The sequence below is a fragment of the Cnephaeus nilssonii genome (assembly GCF_951640355.1).
Source record: "Cnephaeus nilssonii genome assembly, chromosome: 9".
Taxonomy (NCBI): domain Eukaryota; kingdom Metazoa; phylum Chordata; class Mammalia; order Chiroptera; family Vespertilionidae; genus Cnephaeus; species Cnephaeus nilssonii.
In genome coordinates, this window is record NC_137080.1 from 9,290,021 (window position 1) to 9,308,180 (window position 18,160).

At 43.5% G+C, this 18,160-nt stretch overlaps 1 protein-coding gene across 1 annotated transcript in view; it reads right to left on the reverse strand.

Moving 5' to 3' along the window:
* Positions 1-18,160, reverse strand: part of MTHFD1L (methylenetetrahydrofolate dehydrogenase (NADP+ dependent) 1 like) — a 164,156-nt gene that overhangs the window by 106,036 nt on the left and 39,960 nt on the right. Inside the window, exons 12-17 of the mRNA XM_079781395.1 lie at positions 10,380-10,516; positions 8,868-8,914; positions 7,061-7,168; positions 5,902-5,976; positions 4,569-4,671; positions 2,079-2,155 (exon numbers count right to left, since the gene is read on the reverse strand). Of these exons, the coding sequence (XP_079637521.1) occupies positions 2,079-2,155; positions 4,569-4,671; positions 5,902-5,976; positions 7,061-7,168; positions 8,868-8,914; positions 10,380-10,516 (547 nt within the window). The remainder of the gene's footprint in view (positions 1-2,078; positions 2,156-4,568; positions 4,672-5,901; positions 5,977-7,060; positions 7,169-8,867; positions 8,915-10,379; positions 10,517-18,160) is intronic.

Sequence of the window (18,160 nt, forward strand, 5' to 3'; positions counted from 1 at the left end):
ATAGCCATTAAAAAGTGATCATATAGATCTCCCTTTATGACATAAAGAGATGCCCTTAATAGGGTCTTAGGGTCTAAAAGAAGCAGCTGAAGTTTTTAAATATAATCCCTTTTTACTTAAAAACATGAATACATAAAACACTACAAGATATAACAAATCTCATTTGTAAACCAGATGTACAAACTGAATGTGTGCCTGCATACAATGAGCCTATCAATACAAGGCACTCAAATCATAGCCATTATTAACCTCTCCTACTTTATACTGTGACAATGCCCAGTCGCAGTACAGAACATGCAGAGAAATGGTGAAAGGCCTTCCTTACTACCCCCTTTCTTTCCCAAGCCTCTTTCCAGATATAACTAGGTCAGAAGTTGGTATACATCTTACCAGCTTCCATTTTATGCACTTATATACATATTGATCATGTATGCTGGCCTTTTCCGAACATAAATGTGATTACTTTGTGTATTTCGCTTGAAAAAAAATGTTTTAAGTTTTTTTTTAAAACCTTTCCACTTCACAATGATATGAGAGCTCCATGTCTCTCCCCCTATGTATACTTTATCATTTTCAACTGCCACATTATCTGTATAGAAGCAGGCACCAAAGATACGTAACCACTCCTACTCACAAACATTTGCACTATTTAAAATTGCCTCCATTACAAAAAACGCTGCAATTAATATCCGTATACAAAGATGTTTTGTGCACATATGTTTTGTGCACATCCTCCCTTTTCTTTAACATTTATAGTCCTGGAGTTGAAACTGTTGGCTAATTTCAAAACTTAATACTAACAAATTGTCTTTGGAGAGGCTTGACCAATTTATATACCCACTAACCCTGTACAAAAGTCTCCAATGGGTTATGCTTTGATAAGCTCATAGGTAAATACTACTACACTGGTTTTTAATTTGCAGCTTCATGACTACTTAATGGCATTTTATTTCTGTTTTTATAATTTGTCTTTTATTTATTCTACTGACTTATTTAGCAAATATTTATCGAATATCTACACCTACCGTGTAACCAGGTTCTATACACTGAGAAAACAGCAGTGAGCAAGAGACAGAAACCCCCGCCCTTAGGAAACTCACATTTTAATAAGGGGAGGCAGGAGATAAACACGGGAAGTCAGGACAGCAAGAAAGGGACAGAGGGAGTGTGGGGACAGGCAGCTAGTGTGGAAGGTGACAGGAAAGGCCTTTATGCGAGCAATATGTGAGTACTAAATTGTGGAAGTTCTTTTAGTGTTTGGCACATCAGTCCTTTGTTTTATGTATATTGCAAATATTCTCTTCCAGTTTGTTACTGGTCTTGTAATGTTTCTGTACATTGTTTTTTTCATACTAAAGATTTTAATTTTTTAATGTCAAAATCATCTCTTCTTTATACTAGAGTAAAAGTGATTTTTTTTTTCACTAAGAAAACTTAACAATATAAAGGCCATAAATCTACAACTGTCTTACAATATAAGGTTTATTACAAAAAAAAAAAAAAAATTCCTTAGAGGCCTATTGTGCCTGGATAAAAACTCAAGGAATGAATTTATATTCCTCAAGTGCCACGGCCCCACACTGGAGGCCTATTAAAATGAAGGTGGACATCATAATTTATCTTCCACATTCTCTGGATTTGGGTACTAGGACATTATCCTTAAAAATTCCTCAGGCTATTCAGCCGAATACCAAGGTGCTTTTTTTCTTTAGTTTTTAAATTGGAGTAATGTGTCTGAGATCTTCACATTTTAGTTGTCATGCAGAGGTAGTAATAACTGGGTTGGGTCTGCAATAAAATATGTTAGGACTGACATTCCAGGGACACCCTGAGTGGCTCATCCCAGAAACACAACTAAACCCACACGAGAAAAGGATGGGAAGAAAGTACCGGAGCCTTCCCGCCCCCCGACCCTCCGAGTCCTGCTGAGGATTGGAAATGGCACTGGAAAAGGTGGGAGACCCCTGGCCGCTGCAGGGAGAGGAGGGAGAAGGTAAAAGCACAGAATCGGCATCTGTGCCGCTGTAAACCAAGGCTACTAAGAGCAGAGCCACTCCTGTGAAGAAAAGGCCACCCACCTGCCGGGAGTATCCCTTCTCTGTGCTGGCCTGCCCGATCGTTATTTTCCGCAGGAATCGGTCATTTGTATCCAACACTGAAAGACAAGACAACAGATTATTCAGTCAACAAGTACGGACTGGCTGCCGGGTGTGCGTCTGGCCGTGTTCTGAGGGCTGGGCAAGCAGCAGAGGCAAGAGACGAGGCCCAGCTTCCCGGGAGCTGACACTCCAGGGCGCAGACACAGGGAGGGACCTACCACACAAGAAAGTCTCAGCCAGTGCTAAGTGCCCTGGGAAGATAAAGGAGGTGAGGTGACGGTGTGTGTCAGGGGACCAGTGGGGCAAGGCATCATTTTTTAAAAAATAGACTTTTTTTATTGATTTCAGAGAGGAAAGGAGAGGGAGATAGAAACATCAATGACGAGAGATAATCTTCAGTCGGCTGCCTCCTGCACGCCCCACACTGGGGACTGAGTCTGCAACCTGGGCATGTGCCCTGACCGAGAATCAAACTGTGATCTCCTGGTTCCTAGGTTGATGCTCAACCACTGAGCAACGCCGGCTGGGCGAGGCATCATTTTTTGACTAGGCAGTTAGGAAAAGTATTTGTGAAGGGGTGACCTATTATGCTGAAACCTGAGTCACAAGAAGAAGGCAATTAAGTTTCGCAAAACGTTAATCACTGAACCACCATATGACCCAGCAAGTCCACCTCTACACACATACCCAACAGGACAGAAGGCGGGAACTTGAACAGATAGGTGCACACCCATGTTCATACAGCATCATTCGCAACAGCCAAAAGGTGGGAACAACCAAGTGCCCGAGAGATGAATGAAAAAGCAAAAGGTTACATACACATACACGGAACATTATACAGACATAAAAAGGAATGGGTTTTTGATATATGCTACAACATGGATGGACGTTGAAAACAGGCATGATAAAATATGCTAGGAGGACAATTACTACATGATTATGATTCTATCTAATTATTTTGGTTACCTGGGGCTGGTATAAGGGGAGTTATTTTTTAATGGGCGCAGAGTGCTTGTTGGGGATGATAAAAATGTTTTGGGTATAGACAGTGGTGATGGTGTAATCACTGTAAGCCCTGTGGATGTATTCAATGGCACTAATTGCACACTAATGAAGGGTTAAAATGAGGCAGGCATATTTAACCACAATAAAAAAATAAAGGAGTAAGGGGTGGGGGAGAGAAGTCAATCTGAGTCAAGCAGGCACCACCAAATCTCATTTTTTTATTGGCTTGCTGAATTGCACCGATTTGCATTTTGATTGTGAAAACTAGACTTGGTTTAGTGAAAACCAAATCTATAATGCCAGAAGGGCTGAGATTTCACTAATAATGCATGAGGCTTCAAATAACAAGCTGTCCCCACTGACAATGAAGATCGTCTATCAAATATACAACAACGGCATTGACAGTGGGGATGGGAGGAGGTCCTTGGGGATGAAACGCTGACCTTGCCTTTCAGGCACACAGCACTAGCCGACCTGCCCACCGTGCCCACCTCTTGTTCCCTGACTCACTGAATTGGGGGATGGGAGAGAAAGCAAGACTATCTATTAAAAGGGAACCGCAATAGAGCAGGCATGTGATAAAAATGGAGGTGGGCAGAAATGGGGAACACGGTGGGCAGGTCTGAGAAGAACCTCAGAAATGCAGGAAGGACCGGAAGGCCTATCTTCTAACCCTCAGTATCGCCTCGGCCATCAGTGCTACCACCTCGTTCCTGTAAGTGTATGTGCTCATCTCCACGGCCATCTCCAGAGGCCCGAGGCCCAGAACACACATGTGGCCTGCTCAGGGTCACGCAGTGAGTTAGTGGCCAAGTGGAGACACACACCGGGGATTCCTGACCCCATGTGTCATGCTTTTTCCCTCTGTCCCACCCTCATAGAGGGCAGTGTGGGGGGAGGGGGAGGTATCCCAGCTAAGAGGGGAATAGGAAGGGCAGGACCAGGACGGAGGTCATGGGGAGGCCCCCCTGTTGCATTTGAAGTGTTAGAGTGTATTCCCATAAGTGGCTGGAAGCATGCGCTAAACTTAGAGAGAAAATTCAGAACTGAAAATACAGATTTCAGAGCTACTTAGAGTGGTGGTAAGAAAATGAGTGGAAGAAATTAGTGTTGTGGGTAGAGAGGGTGGCAAGACAAATAAGGGGAGACACAGACCTTAAAAAAATATAGGACAACAGGCCATAAGAGATAAAGAAGAAAATGAAGTAATTTTCCTTGGACACGTGGAAGGCGTGGGAATGGATGTGACTGAGCCCAGACGAGCAGCTGGCTGAAGGGACACAGCCTTTTCTCCTAAACAGGAGGCAGAGATGAGAGATGAGGACGGGATTCTAAATAAATGGAGGAATTATGAAACACAAGCTGGGCGGACCATGGGAAGAAGGAAGACCGAGCCTTTGTGAAACTGCCTTGAAGAGTGTCAGCTGGGACATGGCCGCCTCCGGACTGGCGATCAGCACCCACCTCTCTGCCACGTGATGGTGGAGGGGTCGATGTTGAGACGGACGAATTTACTCATTTCCTCTTCTGTCAGTGTGCCGGGATCCGTCTTATTTATTCCCAGTTTCTGATGACCAAGAACAAAAAGTGCGCTATGTATTAGAAGGAACAGAAAGCAAGATGCGACCAAATGACCCCTCTTCCTTCCTTTTCTCCATCACTAGGAAAGCCTTTTTAAAATCTGAACTGGAACTCTGATTAAGTTGTAGGCTAGGCCAACTCATAGAAATCAGTGCCCGAGACCCAGTATCTCCTATAAGCAGAAGGCAATGACATCTGTAATCTTCCCTTTACCATGACAGATCTGAAAAGGTAAGGCAGTTGGCAGTACCCAGAGGGCACGCGCCGTCTTGGCCGAGGTTCTGGGCCCCTCTTCATGGCCACCTTGCTGTGCCCGGAAGGGACATAAACTGCTGGCTGTATGGCTGATGCTCCAGTTCATCCGTTCTTCTTTTCCAATTCAAATACCAATAATTCAAGTAAACTCCATGTCTGTGTTTTCAAAACTAGTTACTTCTAATTCACTGAGAAAGAACCCATTGAAATTGATAATGCATCTGTCTCTACAAAGGAAGCATTCTGAGACAGTGGCTTTTAATGAAGAAGGATGAGGAAGGCATCTGGACAACAAACCATCTACGTTGTAGCTCCTGGGGGTGGGGGTGGGGGTGGGGGTGGTATTGTGCGTTATTCTCAGCAAACCCAATGAGGTAAGAATCAAAGGAGTGAATTTTAAAAACCAATGATTACCAGACAGCGGCTAAAAATTATACCATTAAAATTAATGTCTAGGGTCTGAAAAAGAGCAAGGGGAAATTAATGTGATTAGTAGGACAAGCAGCAAAGAGCCCTAGAAAATAGTAATGTGGGTAAGAATTAAGATTGCTTAGTATCATGTCAACTGTAATTGACAAGTAAAAAACTACAGCAAAATAAATACAGAAAAAGAAAAGATTGCTTAGTATTTTGCTGCAACAGAAACCGAAATAGATGGATTTTAAAAGGCTGTATCTCATTGCCTAGAAATCAAAGCCATTTCACAAAATCTTGCAGAGTCTCATGCAGAGCTGGCCTCTCATTCATCGAGGAAGATCCCGAGGCCCGATTTGTCCGCCCTGCTGCTGGGTGTGGGATGCAGGTCCCAGGCTTCCAGTTCTGTGCTCTCTGTAGCGTTTACTACCCCAAAGAGTGTCTCAAAACCAAAACCAAACCAGGTTCAAAATCTCTGGCTCTGACCGTTTTTTCTGCTTTCTCTAGGATATTTTCTTTTTTAAAGAACCACTCACTGGAAACTTACCTTCAGCCGAGCAAGCTGAATGTTTGAAAATTCCCGAACACCATTCACTGAAGGAACCAGGCGATTGTACAGAGACTAAGAACACAAAAATAAAACGCCACAAGAGTTTAAGGGCCAACCATGGACTTGGACAATTCACAGGATACAACAAAGTTCATTACATTTATAACCAAACTGTTTAGATTATAGGCCCTATTAAAATTCTTGGCTACGATAAGCGATGTAGCCTTAAGTTCTGTCATTTTCATAAATCTGCCTTGATCTGACATAATGCACATTGCAAAGAGTTTGCATAAATAGATGTTTCTTCATCCACAGCCTCATAACTATCAAATTAATATTTATCTGAGTTTGGTTTCAATAACTCACTAGGAAGTTCCTTTAATTGGAGGTAGTCAGGACCCCTCTAAAAGTGCCAGAAACGCCTACCTTTACCCATGTCTATGTCTATGAGGAATGAGCACCGGATGCCCTGTCGCTTTCAGGTGTACGGTTTACCTCTCAGACTGCATGCACCTGACGCCCATCAAGAGGGTCTGACCTTTTTAAAAATTATTTTTGTTTTTTAATTGATTTTAGAGTGAGATGAAAGGAGAGGGAGAGATAGAAACATCGATGAGAGAACAACACTGATTGGCTGTCTCCTGCATGTCCTCTACTGGGGATCCAGCCCACAACCCTGGCATGTGACCTGATCAGGAATTGAACTTGTGACCTCTTGGTTCATCGGACAAAGCTCAATCACTGAGCCACACAGGCCAGACAAGGGGGTCTGACCTTTTGAACAGCACACCTAGGACAGCTGCATATAACATTAGTCTTTAAAAGCTATCACTCGAATCCCCTTAATATAGAGTAGAGATTAGACCTATGGACAGAATGAAGGGAAGTGGCACACCAACCATCTTAAAAACTAAAGGCTCATCTCAAAGAATATTTGGCTTAAAAAGTACAACTAACATAACCCTCCCAACAACTTGGCAGTGGTTATAAACTCACTTGAGAATCTGACCAAAGTATAGAACCTATCCCCCAGAAATAAGAACATATATGAACTCACAAAATTTGGACTACAATTTCAGAGAGCTTATAAACTTCTTAAGAATCCAGGAATCCTAGGACAAGATGCCCCAAACAGCCAACAAGAAACCTTTCTCACCTTGTCAGTTTGAGTGTTTTCATGAAAAATCCTCGTGTCGATGGCAGCAGCCAGCAAGTTATTGGCGGCAGTGATGGCATGGATATCCCCGGTCAAGTGAAGGTTGAACTATACATGAAATGAAAACATCTTTCTACTTGTTTTAAACAACCGTGACAGTATTCAAGGACTTTCTGAATAAATAGAACATTATGCTAATTACATATCCTTATGATAAGCTGAACCCATAAAACAGCCTAAATCAGAAAATCAATGTCAGCATTTTCCACTTGACAATAAAGAACTCCTGAACAGACTTTCTGTCCCAAATTCTTTCTTTCTCAGGATAAAGGTGAAAGGTTCTGATATCTTAGTGATTCGTTTCCTTGTTCTGTTTTCCTTATTTTCATCTTTATGCATTGTTTTATGTGTTAGAAAATGATACCGTATCAAATACACTTTGGAATGAGGCAGGGCATGAAATAAACAGCAACAACAGAATAACAGAAAATATGACACAAAGTCGGAGAAACAGAAACTATATCATTCTCACAACTCTATTAATTCTGCTATTCCCTTCTAGTCTTAGGTGCATACATAGGCATATGTGTAAAACTGGCATACTTATAATTTGCTACCTGCTTTAAAACAACACCTCATTATTATGTAACTAGAGGCCCGCTGCATGATATTCGTGCAAGAATAGGCCTTCCTCCCCCTGGCTTCACTCCCAGCCGCCCGGGATCCAGCAAGTCCTTGCTCCTGGTCCACCCAGGAGCCAGCAAGTCCTCGCTTCTGTCCGGAGCACCGCTCCTGTAGCTCCCTCCGCTGCCCCCCTTCCCCCTCATAGCAGGCGTCCCGCCCCTCCCAGCCGCTCAGTGCCTGCATATGCAAATTAACCCTCCATCTTTGTTGGGTTAATTTGCATACTCACTCTGATTGGCTGTGGGCGTAGCGGAGGTACGGTCAATTTACATGTTTGTCTATTATTAGGTAAGACAGTGTTGTTTATGAACAGTTACAATTTATAGGGGCTGTATAATTGAGAAGTACCAAAACTATGCAGTCTCTGGCTTCCAAAAATACATGCAAATAGGTTTTTTTTTTGTTTTTTTTTAAATAATCAATTGCTAATAAGCAATGCTTCCAGCAGTGTGGTTATGGGGTTGAAGGACTTGGTAGTCTCACCACACTGCTGCTTGAAAGGGTGGAAGTGCCACCCGAAAAACACTACCAGATCCGTTACTTCAGAAACAAAGCAACCTTTGGGCTAAAAAACAAGTTAATTTATTTGAAAAAGTGGTGTTCTGCTTTAAGTTACATTTCTTAGAAGGTTAACTATTTATATTTTGTATTTAAAGTCTGATTTTGTAGCAAAATATATGGCCACTAAAAATATGAAAAATTAAATATGTGCAAATATTTTATAATGTGGAATATTGAGAACATGCCATAATAGTTTATACTTTAGCTTGTAGGCAACATAGGCCTGCCTCCTCTCATCCAGAACCCTGAGGCCAGGAGGGTTTGGGGGTTCAGAACTTTCTGGAATTTAGAGAGGTGATGTGATGTACGTATAACTTACTTATAAAACACCCCAAGCAGGGTGTAAGTCAACATCCGTTCATCAAAAACAGTATTTCTACAGCAAAATATATGAAGGTTTATACCAACTGCACAGACAAAATCCATAAACTGATCCTAACCACAAAGGCTGGGTTTTGGTTTTCAGAGCCTTCGGGACGTTGGAGTTGGGGACTGTGGTCCTGTGTTGATGGGAGCACAGAAAAAAAAGTGACACATGACACGTGTCCCTTTGAGATCTTACCTCCTCCATGGGGATGACCTGGGCGTACCCGCCACCGGCAGCGCCTCCTAAACAACAGAGCGGGCACCGGTTACAGGGAGTCACCAAGGGCAGCTACACAGATGAAGAGAGCCCCAGGGGCACGGCTCCGCACACCCGACGGGGAGCCACGTACCCCCAAGATGAAATAGCAACAGCCAGTGGGAAACATGAACCATTTATCAAAGTAGACCAGGAGCGGGGGGAAAGCTCACACCATGTCCAACTCTGCAATTTAAGACTTTCAGTTTCCTTATTTCAAAAAAGGGTAAAAATAATATTGCGAATGTTATTGCAGCAAACATGTGGTTTTCTTAATTTATTGTATCTTTGGGGCTGTGTTTCATTTAAGTTGCTGAAGTCTCAAAAAAGTTTGCTAAAAAATCCCGTCTGATAAAGTCAGACTAACACATTATAAATTTAATTTCTCTTAGATGATAATATATACATGCTCTTTATCCCTCAAAACTGTAAAGCCATTACATTAAAAAGACTCATTTTCCCTAACACGATAATGATACCTTATGTCCATATCATTTTATAGTTTACCCTGCTTTTTCTATACTGTCTCATTTGGTCCTCACAATTACCTGGTAAGCCTGGCTTATGACTTTTTAAACTTTTACAGCCACAGCTCAGAGAGGTTATAACTGGCTAAAGGTCCCACAGCAGTAAGAGACAGCCATGAATAAAATCTCGGCCTTCTTGCTCCAAGTCTAGTGTTCATTCCACCGCATAACAATGCATGACATTCTATGAGTTATCAGGACTTAATGAATTACTAGTTATTAACATTTGAAAGAGTAATATAAATACAATACTGCTAAAAGCCACAAAGTGCCAAGACCAAACAGTAATTAAAGCAATAGATGCTACTGTAAAGTGAGCTGGAGAACAATTTCATGATAAATCAACGAAGAAAGAGTAGTGAATGGGATAGTGCCAAATATCAGCTCAACCACCGCCAAAGAGGAATTCCATCACATCTCCGTCCACAGCCAGTTTCCAGAGCTGCTCAGGCCCCACACAGCAACTCCGGAAAAGGTGAGGCGTGCGGTCTGACCGGAAGGGTCTCTAGCTGCTTGAATGGGAAGACCTTTCACCATGGTTGGGCTGATAAAACACCAATATAAATAGCAGAATTTCAAAGTCGCTTGGCAAAGAAGTTTCTGGTGAAACAGAAGACTTCCACTTAAGGCTGGACTCCTGAGCAAGAGCATGGCCACTGGCCACGGAAACCAAGGGGATCAGCTTCTTGGGTTGGGGACTCCACTAAACCCCCACTACAGCGCCCTCTGCAGGAGGACCAACTCAGGGCGACCTCCACCCACAGAGCCTGGAGGAGGGGGTGCATGTAGGGACAAAACGCACTAGTTCCTCTGGTAAGTTTTAACTCCACATCTGCTGATGATGTCCTTTTTAGACTTTTCTTTAAGAAAATTCCTACCCCCCAATTTTGCTCTGAAAAATACGCTAGTTGTTTAAATAAAGTACCTTTAACGCCGAAAGTTGGCCCTTGAGAAGGCTGCCTTAGACAGGCAAAGGAGTTGATGTTCAAGTGTGCGGTGAGTGCCTGTACAAGCCCGATGGTGACTGTACTTTTCCCTTCTCCGAGAGGGGTGGGCGTGATCCTGATTTGGGAGGGAAAAAAATAGCGAATTTAATAATATTTCCTAGACATCCTATAAAATAAACTTAAGGTACCAAAGCCAAACCAGAGGATATTAGGAGAGAACATACCATTCTAAAGTCACTTAATCAGTTTTCTTGAACCATTATGGTCTACCCATGCCACACAGGCCATGCTTAAGTTAGTCAAGATACAGACACAACTTTACCAAGAGACCAAAAAGAAAAAAAATAAATAAAAGAAGTTATTTGGCAGTGGTGCTAATAACATCAACTTCAAGAAGCCACATAGAATCCTACATCAAATGGTTTCAAAAATTAAGCTCATGTCGCTTCTTGCTGATGAGTAATTTGGCATTTGTTCTTCCAGGGCCATTTACTGGGGACATGATGTGGCCACAGGGGCTAACTCAGTGGTCCATGAGTGAGTGGGGCACGGCTCAACTCCCTGGATTAGAAGGGATCCCATGTCCCCACTCATCATCCCTTTTTAGAAACCAGTGCCCAGGGCTGTCCCCACCGTGTTTGAAAACAAGTAGCAATGGGTGCTTTTGCCCTAGGGCGGCTCATCATTTCTGGACAGCTTTCAGTTAGGGAGTTCTGTGCCCTCAGGAAGAGATGTCTGCATTTGTGTGGCCTCCTCTCTCCTGGAGTCAGACACACTGAGCCCCATCCCTCCCCCTACAACAGCCCCTCAAATAGTTAGAAAGAGTAAGTCCAAAGCTCCTCAGTGTGCTAAGACCACCTGTGCTCTGGGGAGCTTACTGTTGGCTACAACACCCTACAATACCAAACATTACACTTTCAGGCGTAACAATATCACGTGATAGTATTACGTGATAGGACAGGCGTGTATTACATTCCCACATAAGGCCCCAAATTGTTCCTTAGCATATTCTAACCATTGTGACAAGTTTTTAAAACTGTCGTTTGGGCTTGCAGTATTGACTTCTATGAGTCAGAAGGCATGAGTCAGGCTGCCTAGGATACTCAACCACAACAAAACTGATCGAGTTTTCTGACTTGCAAAATCTAGTGATGTGACCACGAAGAAGTAATACCCTTAGAGACATCATCCCCAACTATCTCAGACCACCACAGCCATGCAATCAACCATTCATTCAGCAAATATGTATTAAGTACTACTATGTGCCAGGCTCCTAGTCCCCGGGGTTAGCTGATGTCCAAGCTGGATTCCATCACTGCTCTCACAGAGCTCATGATGAATGAGACACATGGATAGATAAATCAGCAATTACAATCAATGGGAAATAGGGCAGTTAAATTGCATTATGAGAGCCCATGGAAGGAGGATCTAACTAGATTTGGAACATCAGGGAAGGTTTCCTGGAGGAAGTAATATCTAAACTGAGACTTGACAAATGACTAAGTAGAGCCAGACACAACTGAGGGTGGGTTTGGGTGGTTAATATGCCGGGCTCTGTGTTATATTTATTGGGTTGATTATTTTTCGTCCCATTTGAAAAACGATGAGATGGAGGCACAAGGAGTTTAAGGAACTTGCTCAAGGTCACACAATTAGAACTGGAAATCAAACCCAGTCAAATATTCTTACCTCACAAGGTTATTATTATTTTTAAAAATGTACTTTTATTGATTTCAGAAAGGAAGGGAGAGGGAGAGACAGAAACACCAATGATGAGAGAGAATCATTGATGGGCTGCCTCCTGCATGCCCCACACTGGGGATCGAGCCCGCAACTCGGGTATGTGCCCTGACCGGGAATCGAATCGAGAGGTCAACGCTCAACCACCGAGCTACACGGGCTGATTATCACATGGTTATTTTTATGGATGGAAAGCGTTAACTATAATTAGCCATTTAAAGCACGGGAATGGGAAAGATCAGTCAGTGAGTGTGAACAGAGTAAGAAAAAAGATAAAAACCAAATTGTTAAGAAGGTTTTTCTCTTACGGAATAGTCAGGAGAGAGAGCGAAAGGAAGCTGAGGAGCAGCAGTGAAAGAAACCCTGAGGAGGAGCAGGGTGCAACAGGGAGTCTTGGAAAGAAAGCAAGGCGGTGTCCAGTTTGAAGAGGTCTGAAGCCCAGTGAGGACCGAGAAGGGGTCACTGGATTGAGCATCAAGGAGGTCGCTGGCAGGGAGCGGGTGAGCCAACCTGAGCACAGCCTGGTGCAGTCCCTCAGGCTCTCCCAGCCACGGGAGACCTGGTCGACACGAGACTCAAAGTTAGGAAGGTGTTTATGCTCGGAGTGAACTTTCTGTTTAACTGAGCACTTACTGTTTGCAAAGGGATCGGTGGTTTACTTAAACTTCACACGAAGGATTACATTTTCCGTTCCAAGGATATGCTAACAGAGCTGCTGGAGACGGCCAAGAGCGGACCCGCCCAGAGATGACCTCCTCCAAACTCCCGCTCACCATCCAACTCTTAATTAGAAACACAGGACTGCTCAGCTGTCTGCCAACGATTACAAGTCAGGAAAATCGGAAAGTAGGAAGTATTTATTGGGGGCAATAAAAGGAGAGCTACAATAAAAACTTGTTTCACCTCATTGCTGCATATGGCATCAAAATGTGGTTTAACTGTTGTCCCAGGTCCTTAGCTCCGATTCCAAGTGATCAGGTTGACATAGAAAACAAGTACCATGTCAACCTACTTTCTTTTTCTACAGGAGCTAAGAGTTTACGGAGACACAACTGTGATTTTCGTTCAGTATTTTCCTCAATTCCCCCAGCTGACTGGTCCACTCCCTCTAATACCCCACACCATTTAGTATGTGCTTATTCTAGAACTTTCCGGAGGGCATTACTGTCTCGTTTGCCGGGCCATGAGCTTGCTCAGGGGAGGGATTATGCCCATTCTCATCGCATCCCAGTCACCTGTCTAAGGCGCAGATGAGCACAAAACGGTAGACGAAGGAATTTTAACGCCTTTTCTGAGACAAATGTTTACTGTTAACGACAGTAAAAATTTACTGAAGCGCTCTGTGCCAACTTGGACATGATCTGAAAGAAGTTTACCATTTACTCAAAGATCAAAGAGATAGCTTATGCAGTGGTAAAACTCTGAACTGGTCTCAAAATCTAGAATCTTGTTAAACAGCATTATTGCCATTAGCCATGGATCTACCCATAAACTGCCAACTATGTGCTCAAACAGCATGCGGGTATATATCACTCATCCCAGGCATCCTCACAATGGGGAAGGGTTTCTACAAGCCTTTTACTACCCAAGGACAGACTCCACGGGCCGTTAGGCTGTTTCCATCGCCCGTGACTGAGGTAAAGAGTTCAAAGGTCCTGTCGTGGTTTCTTCTAAATACCTTTGTTTTATTGCGCAAATAACGCAAATAAAAGGAAAACTCACAGATATTTAAATCCTTATCCAAGGCAGAAAAGCATCATCTCAGAAAAGCCAATAAAGGTTATTTTTACACAGACTAAAATAAGGGGTTGAAACAGTAAAAAAGAAAAAAGAAAAATCCAATCAGGTATTTGGTACTCTACAGGAAAAAAAAAAAAGTGATGTGAAAAATTTAAACTTTTCTTTAATGTGAAACTCAGTCTCTTCACAGACCGATTTGGGGCTTCTCATTTAACTGCTCTGTCCAAGCAATTCAGAGAAGTTCTAGAAACTTCTGCACGGAAATCAGTAAAGGGCCAATGGAGACTGCTCCTGCACACACATCCAATGCCCTACAGCTGCACTCCGAGTCAAGTTCTCAAACAAATTCCTTTTCATTAGTGTAACTGGGAAAATATGTAAAACTCAAGAGCCCCTAAGATTCTTTTGGCTTATTTCCCTGAACAATTCCCAATACTTTTCATTTTGTCAGGCAAAGCAAATAAAGTGATGTGTAGGTGTAAATACCATACGATGTGTAGCTGATGAAATACAGATGATTCTGACAGAGTAAGAAATTCTGAAGTTTGAAGAATAGCTTTCTAAAGCGAATTAATCTGTTCTGCATTTGGGTTATTACTAGTAGAAAAAAAATGTTAATCCACTGTTTTATAGTTATCCTGCTGTTGATATATTGAAATCTCATTTACACATACATTGAAATGTATAATAACAAATGTATTGTTATTTAAGTTTATTAAAAAGTTACGTGGGCGTTTGAACTCTAAAGCATGGGAAAAGCTTTATGTTACAGTATTCAGACAAAGAGGCAGGACATGAAGTGGTATTTGCGGCATGATCTCAATGTGTAAAAAGGACGAATGCATAGACAAAACCCTGGGAGGAAATCTAATGAATTTTAACACTTCTGGGTAATGAGAAACTTTGTTTTCTCCTTCTTTTTCCTCTTCTTTATGTTAAGTTTTTATACAATGAGCCAAAATTATTTTCAGAATAAAAAAGCCTTTCAGAAAAAGTTTCCATTTGATGGAAAAATTGTATTTCTAAAGAAGTGTAAAATGGTTTGATAATGTCACTTTCCCATCACTAACTTGATCAAAAGTAAAAATATGGAGGTGATTTTTACTTCAAATGAACTCGTTTTAGATTTTAAGTAAAATGTCTATGCTTCCAACTAATCTTAAGCACCAGCTATTAAAAGATTAGACAACAAAGGCAGTTTATTCGATTCAGTATCGTTTGTTGTGTTGACAGGGGAGGCTTATTCCTGCCTATAGAACACAGTGGGGTGCGTGTTATCAAACACCTTCATGCTACTCTACAGATGCACATGTATCTCAAAAGCCTACCCGGGCAGCTTTTGTTCTTTCCCAACGCAGCTGAAAGGAACACAGTTTAATTTCTGTTGCTTCCTGGGCCCTTGTTCAGCAGGAAACTTATACCACAATTCCAGAAAAAGAACTGATCTCTTGGGGTCAGATCTGTACTTGAGAATTCAGGTATAATTTCCGTTCCTAGCCACAACATGGCAGCCTGGCTTCCTCCGCTCAGCTGCACACAAATGTGACAGAGACGGTGCAGGGCAGTGTCTCCTGGGGGCGACCCCGCGGGCTGTAATCCCAGTCGGCCAGGCCGGTGGTCATTCTCCGGCATGTGGCCGGAGACCAGGCTTTGACAGAAGGGCTTCAAGTTCGGATCCTGGTAACAATACCAGCAGGGCTTTAGCTTTAGAAAGAGCGATTCTGTGTTCCCAGCTAAGAAGGGCCATGCCTACGCTTGTGTTTTCATTTCCAATATTCGGACGCCCAAAGCAGAGTAGACCACGGCCACTCCACAAGAAAAAAATGCTGCAGACTTTTCCTTTGTAAAACTGAGAACATGTCCTCCTGAGTTTTCCTTTAAGTCCTCCTTCCCTAAATAAACGGGGTGAGACAGCCCGCAAACCCACCACCAAGATCACCCAAGGCCTGGGAGAAGAAGCACATCTGTGGATAAGATGCTGAATTTGGAAGTTCTCGACACCCAAGTTTGTTTATTCACTACCAACAAACTCGCATCAAGCATTACGAGCGTAAAGCAAAACCCACTAGATGTGCGTGACAACTCGGGGGCCCAGGAGCCCCCCAGGCAGCTGGCTCCTTCACAGCCTGGCCCCAGGGGCCTGCAGAGAGACCAGCATCCCCCAGCAAGGAGCTCTCCTGCAGCTCAGTTAGGCGACATTAGGGTTAGGGCAGGGGGAGTCCTGGCTTGGAAAGAACCCCATTAGGGTGGGGAGTCCAACCATAAGTGAGCCAGGCAGCCTGAAGGAGGTGTAAGCCACAGGCACCTGAGGTGCTGCAAGGAGGTGTGGATTCCTTAAAGCCACAGTGACTGACAGACCCTGGCTGCCCACTCCTCTTACAAAACAGTCACAGGAGCTGGAGACAAGGAGGGTGAGAAGGGGGAAGAGGACGGGGGAGGAGATATGAAGCAATCATGATACCATTGGAGAGGCGATAGTATGCATGATATCTTGATTTTTTGGTAGTTTTATATTTATTTGTAGTTTCAAAACACTGAATTCACCTCTAGGGAACTTCCCTAAGGAGATAGTGGACAAATGCACAAGTATGCATGCCCAAGGTCGGTGATTTTAGCAGTTTATAATGGCCAAAAAACAGGAAAGAATTTAAGTGCCCAGCAATAGAGAATTGGCTAAATGAATGATGGGACATTCCCGCCTCCGTACTTGGGGCAGTAGACACATGCTGTCCCCTCAGTGGCTGGGCCACAGCAGTGCTTCCCGGCGCTGGGAAGATGTGGAAAATGGAACCCACCCTCATCCCAGGCATTTCTACCACCCGCTCCGCCGGTGATCCCCCTGCCCAGCACCGGACGAATCTGGGATATTAAGGGTGCAATGCTTTGAAGTCATGAACAATGCTAACGTGGCTCCGTCATGACTGACATGGCACAGCACACTGTTGAACACCCCATCACGGCCCGAAGAGCAGTATCAGTGCCCTCATTTGTGAATGACTGTATCGGTGTCAAGATGGTCTCAGATGTTACCAGTTGTTTCCTCTGGGTGCTAGGAGCTGGGATGTCTCACTCTTGTTTATACTTTCTGTAGTTTTGGAATATTTTTACAAGGAGTATGCGTGATTTTTATAATCAGAAAAAGGAATAAAGTTACTAACATTCACAATTAAATATGTAAAAAGAAAGTTAACTATGAGTCAAGTCCAATGATAAGAAACATCTCTGACTGTTAAAGAGGTTTTTGTGCCTCCAGCTTTGGCCTATAGATCATTAGCAAGCCCGTGCAGTGAAAATTTAAAACAACAGAGGAATTTATATGGTCTCTCTATGTTCCCTCAGGTCACGCTGAATAAATATGTGAAATCCCTTGTTTTCTATCATATTTTTCAGCCAGGGAATGCATTTCTTTTTTTTAAGAGGGAAAATAAAAGCAAAAGCTCCTTTTCATAAATACTGTGCATTTATCTTTGGCCCAACATTAATTCTGAAATGCAAGAAAAGACAAATACTGAGTTTTTATAATTCAAGTCCTACCTAATAAAAGAGTAATATGCAAATTGACCATCATTCCAACACACAAGATGACTGCCCCAATGTGGTCAAAGATCCTGCCCCCATGTGGACACAAGATGGCCACCACAAGATGGCCAGCAGGGGAGGGCAGTTGGGAGGGACCAGGCCTGCAGGGGAGGGCAGTTAGGGGTGACCTGGCCGGCAGAGGATGGCAGTTAGGGGTGACCAGGCCTGCAGGGGACAGCAGTTAGGGGCAAACATGCTGGCAGGAGAGCAGTTAGGCATCAATCAGGCTGGCAGGGGAGTGGTTAGGGGGTGATCAGGCTGGCAGGCAGGAGTGGTTAGGGGCAATCAGGAAGGCAGGCAGGAGAGCAGTTGGGAGCCAGCAGTCCTGGATTGTGAGGGGGATGTCCGAATGCCTGTTTAGGCCCGATCCTGGTGGGATTGGACATCCCTCGAGGGGTCCCAGATTGGAGAGGGTGCAGGCTGGGCTGAGGGGACCCCCCCTCTGTGCACGAATTTCGTGCACCGGGCCTCTAGTACATCTATAAGAAACAGTAAAGACATGAATAGGAAAATCTAAGTTGAACACAAAAATGCCCTGCTCAGCCCGGCCAGTGTGGCTCAGTGGTTGAGCATCAGCCTATGAACCCAAAGGTCATGGTTTGATTCCCAGTCAGGGCACATGCCTGGCCTGCATGCTCAATTCCCGGAGGCAGCTGGTCAATGATTCTCTCTCATCATTGATATATTTCTCTCTCTCTCT